Raw genomic sequence first — 20,335 nt, forward strand, 5'->3', positions numbered from 1 at the left:
CGGAAAAGGGACCGAGTTGAGAGCGAACCGTCAGCTGAACCGGATCACTCAATAAAGGGCTTAGACATGGTGAAGAAAATCAAAATTGGTGATGGTGACGAAAATGCAGGGAAAGAAGGAAATGAAACAAATCAAACATTGGATGCACAGCCTGACAGCAACGCTGATGATGTACCTGAACTGAATCTTTTCATTTAAAATCCAGTTATTCTTTTCATTTATAATCAAACAATCAATGAGCAGCCCATTTGGGACGTAGCCCAATCCTTGAAGTTCATTGGGCCGATATGGCCCATTTAATGAACCGGGCCTATTGATCTTGGCCCGTTTTACTGGAGAAAACAAATTAACAAACAACAAACCCCCGCCTCTGCCTTCGCTTCGGCGCGCGATACTTGAATTTCTGAATTCTCTCTAAAATTTCAACTATCTGAGCTTGGACTGTCCAACTCTTCTTCCTAAAATCATCATACGTCTTGATTCTTAAAGAATATAGTGGAATTTTCACACTCTGTACATGGTGAGCTTTCTTGATCCATCAACCATGCCGAGCTCATTATTTTTACCATCTTTAGGGTTTCTTTTAAGAACTCTTTCTCTGTTACTCTCATTTTTGTTCAGGAAGAATCCACCGAAGAATTGGAACCGCTTTTCGATTACAGCCGCGTTCAGCCGAAAGATGTCATATGGATTGATGATGGTTAGTTCTCCATAGATGTTTTGAAGTTTTAAATACTGCTGAATTGGGTTCACTTTCATTTCTTTTTTTTCCCTCTTTTCAGCCGACGACTGCCTCGATTCGCCCCCAACTCCCTCTCGGAAACGTAAAAGTAGTAGCACTTCCTTAGTAAGTGTCAACTTAACTTTTGCCTTTTCTTTTTAAGTTCGCCATATTTGAATTTGAATACGGATTTCCCCCTCTGGTTTTGGGGTTTTCTTCTATGCTTATTAGGTTGAAGAAGCGGGTAAAAGCGGCAAAGTTGTAAATGTCACTGATTCTGAAGAAAACGAAGAGGATTGGCTCCCTCCTCCACCTAAGATTTCGAATGCTGCACTGAAAATCGAACCCGATTCAACCATAAAAGAGTTGAGGTATATAATTCATTTTTCCTTTTTTTTTTCAATGTAGTTTGTTTCTCATGTGCTTCCTAATCGTAAATATGTAATCTTGAGTTGATAATACGTCAAATTTGGTTACTATCGTATTTTGTGATTCGGTATAGCTCATTTGGAAATTATTACATTTTAATTATTTAACCATCACTGAAAAAAAGTAGTAAGAATATGAAATTAACTCTATTATTTTTAAAGAGAAAAAGCAATGCAGCCTTAAACAAGCTGTTATGAAAATCAAGAATTTGTTTCATTGTCAATCATGATTCCCTGGCTAGTGCTCCTACTGAGGTATGCTTGCTGCTTTTAAATGAGAAAATACAAGTTGAGTAGTTACCGGGCCTATCTAGCCTCCAGAAGCTAACTGGTTCTGTTTGTGCCATGTTGCATGCTTTTGGTTGCAGTTGTTGGCTGTAGATGTTGTCACTTGTCAGATCTATTGTAGCCTGTAGGTTCTATATGTGGAATTTCTTGACTCTAGATCTGGTTCAGGAAGTCCAATGCGTGTAAGCTTATATACTTTTTAAATATCCAACTTGTTCATAATGGGTAAGTGAACTTTGAATAAAATCCACTTTTGTTTAGTCCTTAATCCCTAAGTATTGGGTTTTGCTAGAAGTTAGACGCCACTAAACCAAAGTAATAAGCTATAACTTGGACCAAAGTCAATGAACAAGTAATCAGAATCAAACAGAACTAGAAAAGAAGTAACAGAAAGTTGGAAACCCAATTCTCAGGACCGGTGGGAGTGGGGGACTCTACAAGGGCAGAAATACTAGCTGCTGTACAAGGGATCCAGATTGCCAAGCAGCTTGGGGTGGAACATCTCTTAGTTGAAGGGGATTCTCAGGTGGTAACAGGGTGGCTTCTAAAACTGGATGCTGCCATTTGGGGCTACAAAGACCTCATAAAAAAAGTAAAGTGGTTAACCAGTAATATGAGAGTTGAGGTTAAATGGGTAAGCAGATTGGCTAATACCCTGGCTGATTCTTTGGCCAAACAGGGGGTTTCCAGGGAAGTTTTTTTTGTGCTACATTGTAACTTGTTCTAGTAAACTGGAAAGCTGTACTTAATTAGCTTGGAGAGGTTGCATCTTGTGCCTCTCCTTGGGGTCCTTGTACTATTTATCTTTGCTGACTAATAAATTTCATTCAATTATCAAAAAAAAGTTGGAAACCCAATCCTATACTCCTCGTTCATCAGATTCTTTTCTCTTAGAGACTGTTAGTGTTGTAAACTGCAAAAATAACCAGGCTGGGCAAGTATAATTCCTCATTCCTTTTCTTCTTAGATTGTTTGATCACTAGAATTTCACTATAGGGAAAATGCCAATGGTGGAAATGCTATACAAAGCAAGATGTGGTAAAAGACACCCATACAGCATAGAATTAAGATAGGTGTTGAACATGGTAAGTTCCAACTAGAAGGTCTGTTGCTTTTACCTATCTTCAATGGGTAACCGTCCTTCAGCTTTATAATACCCTTGGGAATCATGTTATTGATTTGAACAATTTCAACTACATCAAACTCAAGCCTATTCCAAATTTAACAAATACTCAACCAACCTATCAAAACCAAGGTATTGCAGACAAAATGTTCTAGTTTTGCCAATGGTTTACTATGTTTTGATCAAGAACATCATTTCTAAGGAGAGTTACATTCGTTTTCAAGGTCAAATTCTTGATTTGTTTAGCTTAAATTAGATAAAATCATGATATTATCCTTCTAAGCCTGTTGTAGATCCTACTTCATTTAATTTTTTGAAGAAGGGAAGTTTTTGAATTGTATTAAGAGTGAAGTCAAAATACATCAGCCCATATACAATGAGAGCCTGTACATCGGGAATATACAAAAAGGTTCATCCAAAAAAAGGTTCGGCTTGCAAAAAAGACCTACTTCATTTAATCTAATTGACAGTTGTTAGGTGGTGTTTGATAACTGCTGAAATAGGTGCTGAAAGTGGAATGTAGAAAAGATTCCAAGCTTAAAACAGCTAAAATCCGAGGATGTTATTGATATATGATAAAAATTTTTGGGTAAAGTATCACCCCAATGATTGGGAAACTGGTTCACTGACTGAGATGTTAAGCCTCATTTAAGTATAAAGCCTAACCTTCATTCTGATGATGAAAGAATATGGTCTTGGGAGTATACAGGTAAGTTTTCATCTCAGCCCTTCTACAACAACCTTGTGTTTAGAGAGGATAGTGATTTCCCTTGGGTTTTGATTTGGAATTCCCATTCTCCCTTGAAAATTGCTTTCTTGGTTTGGACTGTGGCTCTTAGTAAATGCCTAACATCAGATCAGCTACTCGGAAGGGGGTTGCATCTTCCTAGTATCTTGTGCCCTTTTTGCAATGAGGTCCTTGAATCCTCTAGTCACCTCTTTATCTACTCTAGTTTTTCTCATCAGTTGTGGGAAATGGCTTGGTCTTGCTTTGGTGTTTGTTCCCACATACCTGAATCAGTACTTCAGCTTCTGCAAGGGTGGACTTGTGAGGGTTTGAATGCTAGGGGCAAGTTGCTTTGGAGGATTTTTTGATCTGCCATCTTGTGGGCTCTTTGGAAGTAAAGAAATTGCTGGATTTTTTGATAAAAAATGTTTTGTTTTAGCTTCTCCAACATTCTATTCCTGTGATCAAACTTTAGCAGTCTACCACAACATCTGTGTATTTCTTCAAATGTCAAGATGCTCCAGCCATTTAGTGGTATACCTAGCACTCCAATCCACACCGCAATTTCTTTCCTTCCAGAGAAATTGGAAGACCTTTTGAAGTCAGCAATTTCTCTCCTTGATGATTAGTCTTAGGCAGTGTTTCAAAAGCACAAGGCGCAAAAAAAGCGCAAGGGCCAATTTGTGCCTGAGGCTCAAGGTGCAAGGCGAGGCGCAAAATTACAAAATAAAGCTAAAAAATAGAAAAAGCCAGAAAATTCAAAAAAATGCCAAAAAATTAAAAAAAATGCAAAAAATATTAAACATAATGTTAATAAAAAATATAAACTTAAATTTTAAAATAAATGTTTTAAAAAACCTATTATCTAAAATTAAAATACATAAACATAACATGTAAAGCGTATTCAAATGAAAATTTAAAAATAAAAGCAGACATATAAAGTATTTTCAAGCACGTAAAACCCACAATCTCTTTTTTTCCTTAATTGCATTGCTTCAAGTAGCTAATGTGATGTAAAACATATTGCACTCTTGATTCTATGAGTTGCCTTTGTACCACGCCCCTCGAGGCAAGCCCAAACAAGTTCATGTTAGGGTCTGAAATTCTTATTTCTCACATAAAAAATAAATTTATAACTTTCATTGCCTTTTAAGAAGATATTTTATTGCAATGAATGAATGAACAACATTAGCAAATAGGGGGTTCTCGGACTTGGGCGCACCAGGTGTGCACCTAGGACCTGGGCAAGGCACATACCCCAAAATGTGCCACCTGTGCGCCTAGGCGTGCTTTTTAAATCACTGGTCTCAGGTCAATCCATTTGACAACTTTTGCAAAATCCAATTGCAGTAGAAGTCAATAGAGGAAATGTCTCAGCTGGTTAGCAATGTTGATAGGAAGGGCGATGGAAATCTTGGGGTTTTAATGCAGTAGGGCTGGAACAAACTATCAGAAGACAGAAATGAATCACTCCAAGAATCAATCACTCTAGGGTTTGTAGGAATCACTCCATACATCATGGGAGCTCTTAAGAAATTCTCATTCGTTCATTCATTCATTAGCTTCAAAAGGAAGAGAATACATCTATTTATAGAGTGACTTGTGTGGCCCGGAATACTGTTCACAGTTCACCATAATTACAAAAAATGCCACTCCTTGTCTTGTGCACGAAGAAACACAATAACTTTCTATCTACTAATGCACATAAACTGAAAATTGAAAGACAAACCCTACTAAACTAGAGGAACAAGATGTTATAACCCAGCCTCTCATAGGACTAGTTAAAATGTCGAAAATACCCATACTATCCAAATATACAAATATACAGAAAATTTCAGAAAATTCCAAATTTGACTCTTCAGCCTTTGCATTGCCTGGGTCAGGAGATGTGGTTTAAAGGGGAACTTGTTTGAAGAGGAAAAAATCGAAAGAGGAGCACAACAAAGCCTATAATAGGAGGATAGAAGGAAGGGAGAAGGATAAGCTAAAGAAGGGGGAAGAGAGTTTTAGGGGTGGAGAAGTGTTGATTGGGGGCTGAACTTGGAAGAGGCACAGGGAGATTTGTGAAGAGAGGGGAAAGGTTGACATAGACATCTTGGTTGTTAGATGGGTGGAAGGGAAATAACTTGGACTCTTCTTTTTGGGGGAAGGGGTAGTGAGAAAAGTGATTGTGTAGTTTGAGAGAAACAGAGGGAAGAATACAATAAAAGAAAAATAGTAGGGGAAGGAAGAAGGGATACTTGACTAAGAGTAGAGTTGGGACATTAGAAAGGAGAAAGGGAAGGGGGTGGAGGTAGAGTTAGAAGATGAAGCTGGTGTCGTGGAATGCTAGGGGCCTAAGAGAAGAAAGAAGAAGAGCTTTAGTGTGGAATGTTCTGAGAAAACATAACCCAGGCATGGTGATGTTGCAAGAGACAAAGTTGGAGACTTTTGATTTAAGATTGAAGAATGAAATTTGGGTATCTAATAATGAGGAATGGGTGGAGGTGAAGGTTTTGGGTCTATTGGGTGGCTTAGTGATTATCTGGGATCCAAGGGTTCTCAGGAAGATTGGAGAGAAGGTAGGTGTGCATTCAATTTCGATTTGCTTTCAAATGGTGGAAGGGGAGTGGAGATGGAGACTTACAAATGTGTATGGGCCAAATGGAGAAGGGTTAATGGGGGAATTTTGGAAGGAACTGGAGTGGAGGGGGCAAGACAGGAGTGAGGAGCCCTTGGTGTGTGATGACGATTTTAACATAGAATGTTGAGGGGGAAATGGAAGGGGGGAAGGGATGTGAGAGAAAGTTTGGGGATGAGAAGATTTGGAGACTTCATTAGGAGGCATGGTCTGATTGATCCTCCATTGAGTGGGTGTAGATTCACCTGGACAAATGGGCATTGCCCACCTATATGAAGGAGGTTGGACAAGTTTTTGTTTCCAGGAGGTTCGGAGGAGCACGTTAGAGCAAGTAATCCAGGAAGCATTGTCACTGTTCATGACAGATCATAAGCCAATTGTGCTTAGACAGTTTGTGGTGATTGCTGGTCCAAAGCCTTTCAAGTTTGAAAATGTGGTTGGATCATTGAAATTTTCTGAATGGGTGGAACTGTGGAAGAGAAGTGGGGTGGATTGCAAGTAGAAGGCTCAATAGGTTTCATGTTGATTAGGAAACTGCAGATGTTGAGGGAGGAGATTAAGATATGGAACAAAAATGTTTCCGGGAATGTGGGGAAAAAGAAGGAGATCCTTCAAAAGATGGCCCATTTGGAATTTGGATAGGATGGTGGAGGAGGGAGTTGTTACAAGGGAGGGAAAGATGGAAAAAGAAAGGTTGGAATCCGGGTTGAAGAAGCTAATTAGAGAAGAGGAGAGCTGGAGACAAAAATCAAGAATGATATGGCTGAAAGCAGGTGACTAAAACATTGTCTTCTTTCTTGCCTATACTAAGGCAAAGAGAAGAAGGAACTTCATTTCAAGAATCCAAGTGGGAGAGAAAATGGTGGAATCTTGGAATGAAATACAAGAGAAGGTGGTGGGGTATTACAAGAGCTTATACACTTCGAGAGTTTGAAGCTAGATGTCTTTAGGGGAGATGGCTCCCAAGAAGTTAAGTGAATTTTTAGTAAATTGGATTGCGAAGGAGTTCGAGGTGGGGGAAATTGTTGAAGCATTGAAAGATATAAATGGGGATAAGGCTCTCTTTCTAGATGGATTTAATTTTTCCTTCATCAAAGCCTGCTGGAAGAAGAGTTGCCAATAAACTTAATCAGCAGTCCATATAAGCTGTTGGCCAAGGCGTTATCAAAGAGACTCAGACAAGTGCTTCATGAGGTGATGGGTGAATCTCAGATGGCCTTTGAGGATGGTAGACAGATTTTGGATGGAGTTTTACCGGAAAATAAATGCATAGATTCTAAATTAAGGAGTGCAAGGGCGGGTTTGGTTTGTAAGATTGAAATTGAGAAGGGTTATGACCATGTGAAACATTGTTTTTCAAAGGCTTAAGTCTTAAGCCTAGAGGCAAGGTGCATAGATTTTGCCTCAAGGCTTAAGCCTTAAGTATCAAAGATTATTTAGTTATTTAATGCAAAAAATATATATATTTTATGCATCCATATAGTTCAAAATATATGGAAGAAGCACTTAAATAATCATGGGCAAAATAAATAAAAAGAGTAAAAATAAAAAACCAATGGGAAAAAACAAGCTATATTAGTTTCTCTTAGTATTTCAGGAGAGTTCAATGCAAAAAGGGTTAATCAAGTTCTTAGTTTCTTTTGGATATATCAAGTGAGATTTTCTTCTTATTATTCTAAATCTAACATCCCAAGTTTGTTATTTTTCTCATTTCTTTTCTTAATGGATTTGTTTTCTTTTTATTGATTTTTTTTTTTTTTTGCATAGATCAAATTAACTAAGCTGTTTTCTTTCTTCTAAACTATTGAATGACCATAAATCCAATATCCTATTTCTATTGATGATTCTTCCTATGTTTCCTTTCTTCTAAATTGGCCATTTGAATTATTTGAGAACTTTGCATTTTGAAATATGAAATGTAGAATGTTTATAATTGTTAGTTAACTAGTTTTTATTTTATTTAATACTTAAACACTGAAAATTATTTCTTATAAGCTTCTACTTTATGGATATTTATACCTTCTATCAAATTTGTTATATTGTATGTTATTTTTATCAATTTATAAACTTTAATTAATTTTATTCTTAAGCTTTGAGGCTTATGCCTTGCATCACCTTAAGCCTCACCTTTTTTGGGCCATTATGCCTCAACTAAGCCTTTAGCCTTTTAAAACCTTGATGCGGAATGGGGTTTTGTAGAAGAGATTCAGTGATTAATGGGGTTTGGAGAGAAGCGGAGAAGCTGGATATTTGCATGCATGTCCACAGTCTCATTCTCAATTCTTATAAATGGTGTGTCCTTGGAGTTCTTTCATGCATCAAGAGGCCTTAGGCAAGGGGATCCAGTTTCTCCTATGCTCTTTGTGCTGGTCATGGACATACTGAATTTATTGCAGGAGAATAGTGGTCAGTTGGGTTTGAATGAAGGATTGAAGGTGAGCAGAGATGGGCCATGTATTTCCCATCTGCAGTATGCAGATGATACCTTAATTTTTCTGGATGCCTAAGTTGAACAGGTTCTGAATTTGAGAGCAATTCTAGGAAATTTTGAGTTGCTGACATCGTTGAAGGTGAATCTGTCCAAGAGTGTGGTGATTGGAGTTGGGGAAGTTGAAAGCAAAGTTATGTTGGAGTGTGCAGAGGCTTTTGAATACAAAATTGGGGAGCTTCCTTTCACTTATTTGGGGAAGCCAATTGGGGGAGGTTCAAACTCAGATATTTTATGGAGATTGATTTTGGAGAGGATTGAAAAGAGATTTAGATGGGTGGAAAGCAAAATACTTTCCTTTTTTTTTTGATCAATAACACTTTCATTAATTCATCAAAGAAGATTTACAAAAGGAAGACAAACACGCTTATCTTCCAAGAGCAACAAAGAATCTCAAGAAAAGGAAAAAAGAAAGAGAAAAGAAAGAAAACACACTAAAGTTACAGCTTGGCCCAAAAAAGTGAATCCCTTTCTGCCCCTTGTTTAGCTAAACCGTCAGCTAGGGAATTAGCCGATCTTTTAACCCAACGTATCTTAACCTCCATCTCCCGCACCAGCCACTTGAATTTCCTCCTCTCATTATTGTACTTTCATAAGCCATTGTGATCTTTAAATAGCCACCCTATTGAAAGTTAAATTACTGTAGCCGAAGTAGCAGAAAAGAGAAGAAGAAGAAGAAGAGATGCTGGAATGTCGAACTATTCAGCTCATTCGACAGTACTATTATTTATATTATGATGTAGTACAATGATACAGGAAGTTACTAGAATGCCCCTGATTAGTGATGGGACACCCAGACAACTTAAAACATTAAATAGGATTAGGCCCATTAACAAAGGCCCAGTACAGGACAACTTAAACTTAAGTATAGGCTAATAAGAACTCTTATCAGCCGAATATTCATACATACAAAGACTTCAATCCAACACTCCCCCTCAAGCTAAGCATGGATATCAATCATGTTTAGCTTGCCAAGCATGTCCCTAAACTTTGCTGCTGCCAGCCCTTTAGTCAGTACATCTGCAATTTGCATCTCAGATGGAGTATAAGGCACACAGAGTTCACCCGAGACAATTCTTTCTCTAACAAAGTGCCGATCAATCTCAATATGTTTTGTCCTGTCATGCTGCATGAGATTGTTGGCAATGTTGATGGCAACTTTATGGTCACAATACAGCCTGAGAGGACCTTCAGCCTTAATGCCAAGTTCATTAAGAAGAGTTCTGAGCCATAAGAGTTCAGCAACCCCGTGGGCCATAGCTCGATACTCTGCTTCTGCACTTGATCTAGCCACTACATTCTGCTTCTTACTGCGCCATGCGACTAGGTTTCCTCCCACAAATGTACAGTAACCCGAGGTTGACTTCTTGTCTCCAACAGACCCAGCCCAATCTGCATCAGTGTAGGCTTCAATTTCAATTCTATTGTTTTTCCTGAAGAGAATTCCCTTCCCTGGGCAAGTCTTCAAGTACCTGAGAATCCTTTCAATTGCTTTCATACGAGGGATCTTTGGAGAGTGCATAAATTGACCGACAACATGCACAACATAAGTAATATCTGGCCGAGTGAGGGATAAGTATATCAACTTCCCTACCAATTTTTGGTATCTCTCTCTATCACAGTAGTCCTCCCCTACTGATTCCTGCAGGCCATGATTCTGTTCCATTGGAGTATCTGCTGGCCTGCACCCCATCATGCCTGTTTCCTCTAAGAGGTCAAGAACATACTTCCGCTGACATATGTAGATTCCCTCTCTTGACCTGGCAACTTCAATCCCAAGAAAATATCTCAAATGACCCAAGTCTTTGATCTCAAATTCAGAAGCTAGATACTCCTTCAGTCTTTTTATCTCTTCCAAGTCATTCCCGGTAATTACCATATCATCCACATAAACAATGAGTGCAGTAAGTTTACTATTCTGTCTCCTTATGAACAAGGTATGGTCTGCACCACTCTGAGTGTACCTCACTTTCTTCATGGCCCCACAGAGCCTCTCAAACCATGCACGGGGAGATTGCTTCAACCCATATAATGTTTTCCTCAATTTGCACACCTTTCTACTAAAGTCATAGCCTGGTGGAGGTTCCATAAATACCTCTTCATGAAGGTCACCATTTAAGAAGGCATTCTTCACATCCAGCTAATGAAGTTCCCATGAAAAATTTGCTGCTAATGACAATAGAACCCAAATTGTGTTGAGCTTTGCTATTGGGGCAAAGGTTTCTTTGTAGTCAATCCCTTCTTTCTGAGTAAACCCCTTTGCCACAAGTCTGGCCTTGTACCTTTCAATGGACCCGTCCTCCCTGTGCTTTACAGTAAACACCCACTTGCACCCAACAGTGCTCTTCCCCTCTGGCAGATCCACTAATTCCCAAGTTCTTGCTTTCATTAGGGCTTTCATCTCTTCATTCATAGCTTCTTTCCACCTTGGATCAGACACAACCTTTGAGTACCTAGAAGGAACACGCACAGAGGAAAGAGCAGACACAAAGGAGTGATAGGCAGGAGATAAATGAGAGTAAGAAACAAAATCAGCAATGGGGTGCCGGGTGGTGCAAGAGCGGATAGGCTTACGGAGAGCAATAGGAAGATCCAAATCAGAAGTATGAGAGTTGGAATTACCTTGGATTGTAGAGACAGAGTAATCCGAGTCCAACTGGTTGTTGTCATGAGGTTGAGGGCCCCTTTTTCTTCTGTTGTAAGTAAGTATCTCTTTTTGTTGCCTACTGGAGCCTTCAGGAACATTTGCAGCATCAGGAGAGGTAACCGGCACAGTGGGAGCCTCACTGGGTTGACCCGGAATGTCACAACAAGGAGTAGGAAGAGAGGATGGAAGACCCGAGGCAGATAGGGGAACAAAAAAGGAGGGAGAATGAGAATCCTCTTCCATCCCACTAGTCTCCCCCTGAAGAGGATTTTGAGAAGACTGAAAATAGGGTTGAGACTCAAAGAAGACCACATCTCTGGTGACATACTTTCTCTTGGAGACAGGGTCATAACACTTGTAACCCTTTTGTGTAGGAGAGTACCCCAAGAATATTCCCTTTGTAGCCTTAGGATCCAGTTTGGTCTTCTTTGGATCATTCACATGTATGAAACATATACTGCCAAAGACCCGAGGAGGAAGGGGAAAGTCTGGAAAAGTGGGACACAAAACAGAGAAAGGGGTTTTCATACCCAACACCTTAGATGGCATCCGGGTTAATAAATATGATGCAGAAAGTACAGCTTGAGACCAGTATTGCTTGGGGACTTTGTGCTGGAAGAGTAAGGCTCGAGTTGTCTTCAATAGATGTCTATTCTTGCGCTCAGCAACCCTATTCTGCTGTGGAGTATAAGCATAAGATGACTGATGTAGTATGCCAGCATCTTCCATGAATAAGTTCAAGGACTTTTCAAAGTATTCAGTAACATTGTTTGACCTGAATTGCTTAATCTTCTTATTAAACTGTGTTTCAATCATCTTGCAAAATGCCATGGTTATCCGTGGTACTTCATCCCGTCCTTTTAATAGGTAGATCCATGTACAACGAGAGTAGTGGTCAATAAAACTGATAAAGTACCGGAAGCCATCAAAGGAAACAATGGGTGAAGGGCCCCAGACATCAGAATGAACCAAATCAAAAGGAGCACAAATTTCATTGCTGGAAATTGGATACACAGTTGTACATTGTTTTGACATTTGACATACTTCACAAGTTAGACTATGACTTGGAATGCTCTTAAACAATTCAGGAAACAACATTTCTAATGAGGAGAAAGACACATGACCTAGCTTAGCATGCCAAAGATGCAGCTTAGCTATTGACTCCACACTTTCCGGATTACTAGCAGCAGATGCTTGTAGGGCTGAGACGATGTCTGCATCAAGGTAGTAGAGGCCTCCATACTCATGACCGCACCCAATCGTTCTCCTTGTCACTCTGTCTTGGAAGACACAATGAGTAGGAAAAAAGGTTATACTACAGTTCAAATTTTTGGTAAGTTTTGAAATAGACAAAAGATTTGAGGTAAGACTGGGAACATGTAAAACTGATTTAAGAGAGAGGTCCTTGCTTAGGTCAACAATTCCCTTTCCAGAGATAGTGGAGAAAGACCCGTCAACAACTCTCATCTTATCCTGTCCAGACAACAAATGATATGAAGAGAATAGGGAAGACATATGTGTCATATGGTCAGTAGCACCGGAATCAATAACCCAAGAAGTAGAGTCAATAGAGCCAGTGGCATTGAAGGCAGAGGCTGTACCTGATCTAGCAAGAGATGTAGAAGCAAAAGAATTATTTCTTAGACGGGCTAATGCCCTGCTAAGGACCTCAACCTCACTAGCAGTGAAGCCCAAAGTACCAGTTCCAGAGGAATCAACAACCTGTCCCATAGGAGAATAAGACATTGTTGGTGTATTTTGTGAGTTGTCATCATTGTTGCTGGTGACAAAATTCCCACTTGCCGCAGGCTTGTTATCTCTAGAAGAAACATCTCTGGGTATTGAAGACATCTTGACTGCAGCCACTGTGTAGGTGACACTGATTAAGACTAGCCGAAGCAGTTCTGAAGGTTCTGAACCAGTTTTGGAGCAGATCTGATTAGCTGAAATGATCACAGCAGGTTCTTACAGCACTCGGCACAGTTTCAGACTTGCCGAGATTGTCACAGTTCTAAAACAGTTCAGTTACAACAGCAAGCAAGGAGTTCTGGGCTGGTAACCGACCTGAAGCTAAGGGTTCTCAACTATTGTGCTATGCAGACTCCACTTGAACTTTGAGTACTGCAACTGTAAAGAGAGTGCCCTTCCTTGCGGCTAATACTAGGATTGCTGACATCAGTCCTCAACTAGGGTTCACAGTGCTGAACAATTTGGAGCTGGCAGCTCCCTAGGTAATCTCACAGCAGTGGTGAGGGGTTTCGGACTGATAACCACCCTGAACTTGGAGCTGTTTGCCACATTGCTATGCTGGTAGAAGTGTTCACAGTGCTGGTAGAACACTAGATAGACTTCACTTGGGCTGAACCAAAAGCTGCAACAGTTCGGGTACCGTAGTGAGTGAACAGTTCGAGGCTGCAACAGTAGCAAGTGAACAGTGGGCTCTGTAGAAGAAGCTAAGTCTGTGCGAGTCTTGCTGGAGCACCGAAGATGCAACTGTAGAAGTAGCTAAGCCCCTTTCGGCTAGTGCTAGGACTGCTGAAATCAGTCCTCAACTAGGTCTGTCCTACACAGACCTCTCTTAGTAGCCAAATAGCTACTATTTGCTGGAAATAACCTAGTAGGACATCTACTTCTGGGTCTTACTTCCCTTGAGTCCTACAACCAAGAGAAACCCTAGGTTCGAACTTGCTTTACTCTCTTACACCCCTAGGTCTTCACTGCAGCAACCCAGAAAAGGAAGAGAGAAGATGAAAAGACAGCAAGAGAAGAGAGTGTGTGCCGGCTGAAACCAGGAAGAAGCTAATGCTCTGATACCATGAAAGTTAAATTACTGTAGCCGAAGTAGCAGAAAAGAGAAGAAGAAGAAGAGATGTTGGAATGTCGAACTATTCAGCTCAGTCGACAGTACTATTATTTATATTATGATGTAGTACAATGATACAGGAAGTTACTAGAATGCCCCTGATTAGAGATGGGACACCTAGACAACTTAAAACATTAAGCAGGATTAGGCCCATTAACAAAGGCCCAGTACAGGACAACTTAAACTTAAGTATAGGCTAATAAGAACTCTTATCAGCCGAATACTCATACATACAAAGACTTCAATTCAACACCTATCACCACCTCTGAATCCCCTTCAATTAAGAGTTTCCTGATGTTCAACTCCTTAGCTTTTTGGACTCCTTCCATAACTGCAAAGATCTCAGCTCTAAGGGAGTCACCCACTCCAATTGGGCCTGAGAGCATGGCAGAAATGACCCCATTTTCATCCCTAAAAACACCCCCAATCCCCGATTGTCCCGGATTTCCCCTGCTACACCCATCAAAGTTTAATTTCACGAATCCACTAGGTGGAGGGGTCCAAGCCACACTCATTACTGACTTAGTTTGTGTGCAACTTGCAATTTCACCCCACTTCCTCAACATGTCATCCACAGTGTAATCTGTGAAAAGCTCCAAAGATTTCAGCCACTGTACCGCCCTAATATGAATGATAGCCCTCAGATCTGCTGCTCCTCTCTAAGCTTCTGAGAATATCCTGGAATTTCTTTCTTCCCAAAGTGTCCAACATACTGCAGCCCTTAGTCCTCTCCACATTGTCCTTCCCCTTTTTATCCGCCACCTGAAAAAAGAAGGGGAAAAAGGCCTTGCAAGTCTGATGGGGGTTTCCAACAACAACCAAATAGGGACAAAGCCTATTCCCAAATTGACCTCGCAAAATGGCAAGACACTAGTAGGTGAAAACCAGTCTCCCCATCCGCTTTACAAAGAACACACCACTGAGGTGGCAAACAAGTATCGGGTCTCTTTTTTTGGAGTAAAGCACCAGTGTTGATTCTTTCCAGATAGGCTTCCCAACAAAAACTACCAACCCTAGGAGGTATTGCTCTGCACTGAACCTCATCAACAGGAAAAGGAGGGGAGGAAGGACTGGTGGACTGAATTAAGACTTTGAAGAAAGAAGCACAAGTAAAAATTCCATTGGGAGAAGGTGTCCAAATTCTAGAGTTCGCCCTAGTGGGGTCTAAGACAACGTTATCAAGAATTGCAATAAGGCTCAAAATAATGTCAAAGTCTGAGTCCCTCAAATCCCTTCTTAGATCCAAGTTCCACCCAATCCTAGAAATGGAAGAGGACGGGGTGGTAAAAGACGAGATTGGCTCATTTTTCAAATCAGAAAGACCAAACAAAGAAGGAAACTGATCCTTTAGAGGGGCACTCTCCACCCATGTTTGTTCCCAAAATTTTATGGAGTTACCGGAATTCAAATCATACCTGATATTAGGGGAGAAAACTGGTAGTAGGTCATGAATGACTTTCCAAGGAGAATTGCTTGTGGTCCTAGCTCTGATTCCAGCGTCCCATCCATTATGCTCCAGCCCATGAATACTTGCCACTATTCTAGCCCAAAGCTTCTCCTTCTCCAATGGGAATCTCCACAACCACTTTCCCAACAGAGTCATATTCCTTCTCCTAATATTCCCAAGCCCCAAGCCACCACAAGTCTTACTCCTACAAACTATCTCCCAGCTCACTCTATGGTCCCTCTTTTCCTCTCCCGGTTCCCATAGGAAATCTCTCATTAACTTCTTCAATCTATTAGCAACCTTCACTGGGATTTTAAACACCGACAGGAAAAAGATAGGTAAATTAGCAAGCGTGGCCTTAATAAGAGTAATTCTCCCACCAAGAGAGAGGTAGTTCTTTTTCCATGACACTAGTCTTTTTTCGAACTTTTCCACCACCGGGTTCCAAAAGCTCTCTCTCATGGGATTATCCCCTAAAGGCAACCCTAAGTAGTTCAAAGGCCAGCCCGAGACTTCACACCCCAAAACTTCAGCCCTCTCCTTGATCTCTCCCTCCTCCAAATTCACCCCCACAACACAACTTTTCTCAAGGTTAACTTTCAAGTTGGATATTTGCTCAAACAGTTGTATCATCGACTTCAAATTCCTAATAAAGCTCACATTACCGCCTTCACAAAAAATAATCGTGTCGTCAGAAAACTGCAAGTGAGTAAGAGGGGTTTCCACCCTCCCAACTCTCCAGTATCTAATGAGCCCCCTAGAATCTGCTCTGTGAATCAATTTCCCCAAAACCTCCGCAATTAGAATGAACAAGAAAGGAGAAAGGGAGTCTCCTTGTCTTATACCCCTAATTAAGAGTGTACTCTCAAGTGTACCAACTTATTATATGTCGTTATTAAAGATACCATCAAAAGTAGCTGAAAGAGTGGCGAAGTTTCAAAGGGATTTCTTATGGGAAGGTGTGGGTGGGGGTAAGAAGCTTCACTTGGTAAAATGGGTAAAAGTGTGCTGATAAAAAGGAGAGGGGAGGTTGGGCTTTAAGGGTGAGGGTGTTCAATAGGGCCTTGACTGGAAAATGGCTATGGATATTTGGTTTAGGGAGGGAGGAAAATTCATTATGGAAGAGAGTGGTGGCTGGAAAATATGGGGTGGTTAGGTTTCGGTGGGAATCAGGGGAGGTGAGATCATCCTATGGGGTGAGTGTTTTTGGAAAGGGGTTATGAAGTTCAATCAAGAGTTCAGAAGTTTAACAAGATTCTCTGCAAGGGAGGGAGCAAGAATTAGGTTTTGGGAGGGTGATTGGTACGCGGTTGGCAAGCTGAGTGAGCTATGTCCAAGGCTGTACAGGTTGGCTGAGACTGATGTTACTATTAGTCACTGTTATGGAAGAAGGGGGGATCAGTTGGTTTGGTGTCCGAAGTTCATATTTGCTGGACAGAGAGGTTGATGAATGCATCGGTTTGCCAGTATTTCAAGCCATTCAAAGAAACTCAATGTAATTACTTATGTTGTCAAAATCATATGATTTATAATTTGAATAATGAACCCCAGGGGTTTTGATTTGAATATTATGGCTAAATCCTTTTCTGCAAATATTAATTTTTTTTTTTGTGACAAAGTGTGAGACATATTAGTAAGGAATTTAGCCATGAGATGTGTTGTATCGGAAATCATTTCCCCATTCATGAGAAGTGAGCTTTTACCTATTCATAAATGAATTCTGAAGAACTGTTACTTGTAAAGAAATGCATGCATAATAGTTCATTCCTAATTCCTAGGATACCCAAAATAATAAATGTTTTATTTGTTTCATGCATTTATACCTCATATCATTGGCAGGAATACATACTGGGAGCCTATTCACTAAACTCTGCTTTAATAGGCTTCATTTATGTAACTTTTTCCTTCTTTTTTGCTTTCTTTTGTTTGTTCCCTTTTTTTCTTTTATACCTTCAATCTTAAACTTTTGCTTCTTCTTTCTGTGTGTGTGTTGGAGTAGTGGGACATTCCCCTTCTCTAAAGACCATACTTGTTGTCTTATTCATGGACGGGAAATGGTAAATGGAGAGATGAAAAACATTGTAGCTTTGTTCAAACACCTGTTTAATATGGAGAACCATATACCCAAACTGTTAAACATGTAAATTTTATTTGATTTGCCAGCAAAGCTGAACTTCAAATGCCCCATGAAGCTAGCCTTCTGATTGGTCACTAAAATGGGTTGGAGAGAGTTCATGTCCCTCATGGTGCCCCAATAAAGGGTGGTTAAAATTTGATCTGTTTATTTGGTTTTGATGTACTACAAACCATTTAACATTAGAGTATACAGGTTAAAGAAACAGGAGTTGGCGTCATTTGCTCAGTCAGCTGAAGATGAGTTACGAGCTGTTGAAGAATCAGCCAAAAGAGAAGTTAGTAGTTCGATGCAGTCTTTGTTAAATTCTCAGGAAAGTCAACCATCTAAGCCTCTTGATGAGAGAGCTAAGGTTGTCATTTCTATCCAGGACAAGGAAGGGGTCAAACAATTTCGTGTATTCATGGTAAAAGTTTCTACACAATCATGGATTATCTTTTCCTTTAAGTGTTACCTTTATGTTGTTTAGGTTTTATCCTCAATAATGCTGTTACCTGTAGGTTGCATTGCTTATTATTCTTAATATTGTTGATATTTTCTTTAGTTTATTGTCCTTAACAATATGATTAACATTATTATTTTGTATTTTATAGGCCCAAGATGCATGTTGACTAGAGAAACCTTGTGACTTCAAACATCATGCATGAACAATATAGTTATGCATGTATTGCCACTTTTCATCGGCTCGACATTTTGGTCTTTCACAGAAATAAATGCATTGCATTATTCTTTTGAGCTATTTTTCATCACATGTATTTCTAATCTGCTGAATTGATAAAGCCAATTATGAACAGGAACTGCTTAACAAGTGGTTCTTTTCCTATCCATGTTAGATGTCTAAACAGAATGAAATAAATATTTCTCCGTAAGTATGGGCTTGTACTTGATGTGGTTGACAATTTGACATGCATGAGGGTTGAGGATCAGTGCAGCATGGAGGAATCAATTCTAGTCATGCAAGACATTGAAAATTACATCTGTAAGCCTGAAATCATATATAGAATAATTGTGGCGAAACAACTGCTTAAATGATTTTTAGTAGCATCCCGTGTACTTGTTATTTTTGGCTATCTCACACTCCTATGGCAGATCAAAACATATATCCATAAGCCCCAAATTGAAGGATTAATTGTAGCAAAAATAACTGCTTAATTGATTTTGTATTGACCTACTATGTACTTCATCTTTTTGAGTTGTTGCTGAGACAAACTGCATTTTTTTTTTTATTTTTGTTAATTGCTTTTTTTGGTTGGCATTTTAAGTGCTTGAGTTAATCGAATTTAAGATTTGAAGTTAGTAGCTTTCTTAAGAGAATTGATTATTTCTTTTTGCTTAGTGTTTTTCTATTATTTATTAGTTTTCTTTCATATTCTTGAGGAATTCTTCCTGCCACATTTTGAGTTATGGAGCCATCTTTTAGTTTTTTTTTTTTTTTTTTTTAATTTCTACCAAAAAAGGAGCCATCTTTTAGTTCAATCATTCTATAGTCACTTGAGATCTGGCACAAGTTGTATTGGGTGATATTTCTCAATTTTATCTAAGCCTTCTTTTTTATTGTTTTGATTGTTGCCCGTGGTGGTTCAATGTTTAACTACAGCAGATAGGTTCTTTATGATCATCGAGATGATTTAGAGAGCCGAGTTTAACTGCTGTTTTATTTAATCTATGTCAACATTGCTATTGCTAGTGTGTTGTGGGCTGCTTGGTATCCTTAGTTTTCTTATCACTAATGCAAATGCATCTCTATTTATTCTGTACAGTGTATATTCATTATATAGCAACTGTAAGTGGAAATAATTCTACAATCATGTTGCTAAGAGCATTTTTTTCTAACAAGTTTATTTATTTTTAGGATGAGAAGTTTGAGAGGATATTCAAAATGTATGCTGAAAAAGTTAAGCGCGACATAGGAAGCTTAGTTTTCTGTTTTGACGGAGATAAGATAAGTCCAACTGCAACTCCTGATGGCCTTGGCATGGAGGACAATGACATAATTGAAGTGCATGATAAATCGAGATGACCAGACTGCATTAGCTCCATGCCTTTCCTGCAATTTTTGAGCGTATGCATGTGCTTCTGATTATCTTGTATTGTTTCCATATTACTTTCGGTGTTTTGACATATATTTGTAACGGCCTTGGCAAAAGAATTCGGTAAAGCAAGTGTAATTTTAGAGTTGTGAATTTGTGATAAATAAGTTGGTTTTGAAGATGTTCTGGAATCATTTGGTCATGTTACCTGTTGAGGTCTAATGGTTGATTTTAGAGTCATTTACTAAAACACCCTTATAAACCTACCCTATTGTTTTTTTTAGTTATTTGGTGATACACCACTAATAACCCCCTCCCCAAATACGGTGGTTGCAGGATTTGAATCTGCATCTATGATGTAGCAAACCAGTTAACAAACCAACTGAACCACCCCAGTTGGTAATCTATTCTATACAAGGTTTCAAATTTCGATACGAAACACTCAATTTGGGGTGTATTGTATTGTATCTTTAAAAGTTTGATACGAGATATGAAGAAAAATTGGTGATATTGTTTTCTTTTCATTGTATTGGGGCGTATTGATAGTGTATTAGCCTTTATGAAAAAGATATGACAAAAAATTAAAAAATAAAAAATAAAGAGGGAAAGTAAGATTCGTTCCCTTGAAATAGAGGTGTAAATTGGGTTGGCCGTATTGCCCTTGGCTCGTGGGCTAGCACGGCCTAGCCCGTGGCATGACCCAACAATTGTATACATCAAAATTCTTATAAAATAAAAGTTTCAAGATATTTTTTTTTTATTTTTTTTTAAAGAAATAGCTTTGGCCCGATCCACGGCCCGGTTGGGCCTAAGGCTCAG

The 20,335-nt window shown here is 39.4% G+C and overlaps 1 protein-coding gene across 1 annotated transcript; it reads left to right on the forward strand.

Annotated features, from left to right (window-relative positions):
- The first annotated feature begins 372 nt into the window (after positions 1–372).
- On the forward strand, positions 373–19,710 carry LOC104613312 (Ubiquitin-like superfamily protein). The gene is made up of 6 exons (XM_010281088.3): positions 373–520; positions 622–700; positions 783–847; positions 953–1,092; positions 17,682–17,892; positions 19,339–19,710. The coding sequence occupies exons 1-6, from the start codon at positions 518–520 to the stop codon at positions 19,504–19,506; spliced, it is 666 nt and encodes a 221-aa protein (XP_010279390.1). The 5' UTR covers positions 373–517; the 3' UTR covers positions 19,507–19,710.
- Positions 19,711–20,335: the final 625 nt, after the last annotated feature.

Source organism: Nelumbo nucifera, chromosome 4, assembly GCF_055504915.1.
Source record: "Nelumbo nucifera cultivar China Antique chromosome 4, China Antique-T2T, whole genome shotgun sequence".
In the NCBI taxonomy this organism is placed as follows: domain Eukaryota; kingdom Viridiplantae; phylum Streptophyta; class Magnoliopsida; order Proteales; family Nelumbonaceae; genus Nelumbo; species Nelumbo nucifera.

Bases quoted from the DNA above. Each gene is read 5' to 3' on its own strand.
- LOC104613312 (XM_010281088.3), top strand. The intron at 848-952 runs GTAAGTGTCAAC...TATGCTTATTAG, and splicing joins AAAGTAGTAGCACTTCCTTA to GTTGAAGAAGCGGGTAAAAG. The intron at 1,093-17,681 runs GTATATAATTCA...TAGAGTATACAG, and splicing joins TCAACCATAAAAGAGTTGAG to GTTAAAGAAACAGGAGTTGG.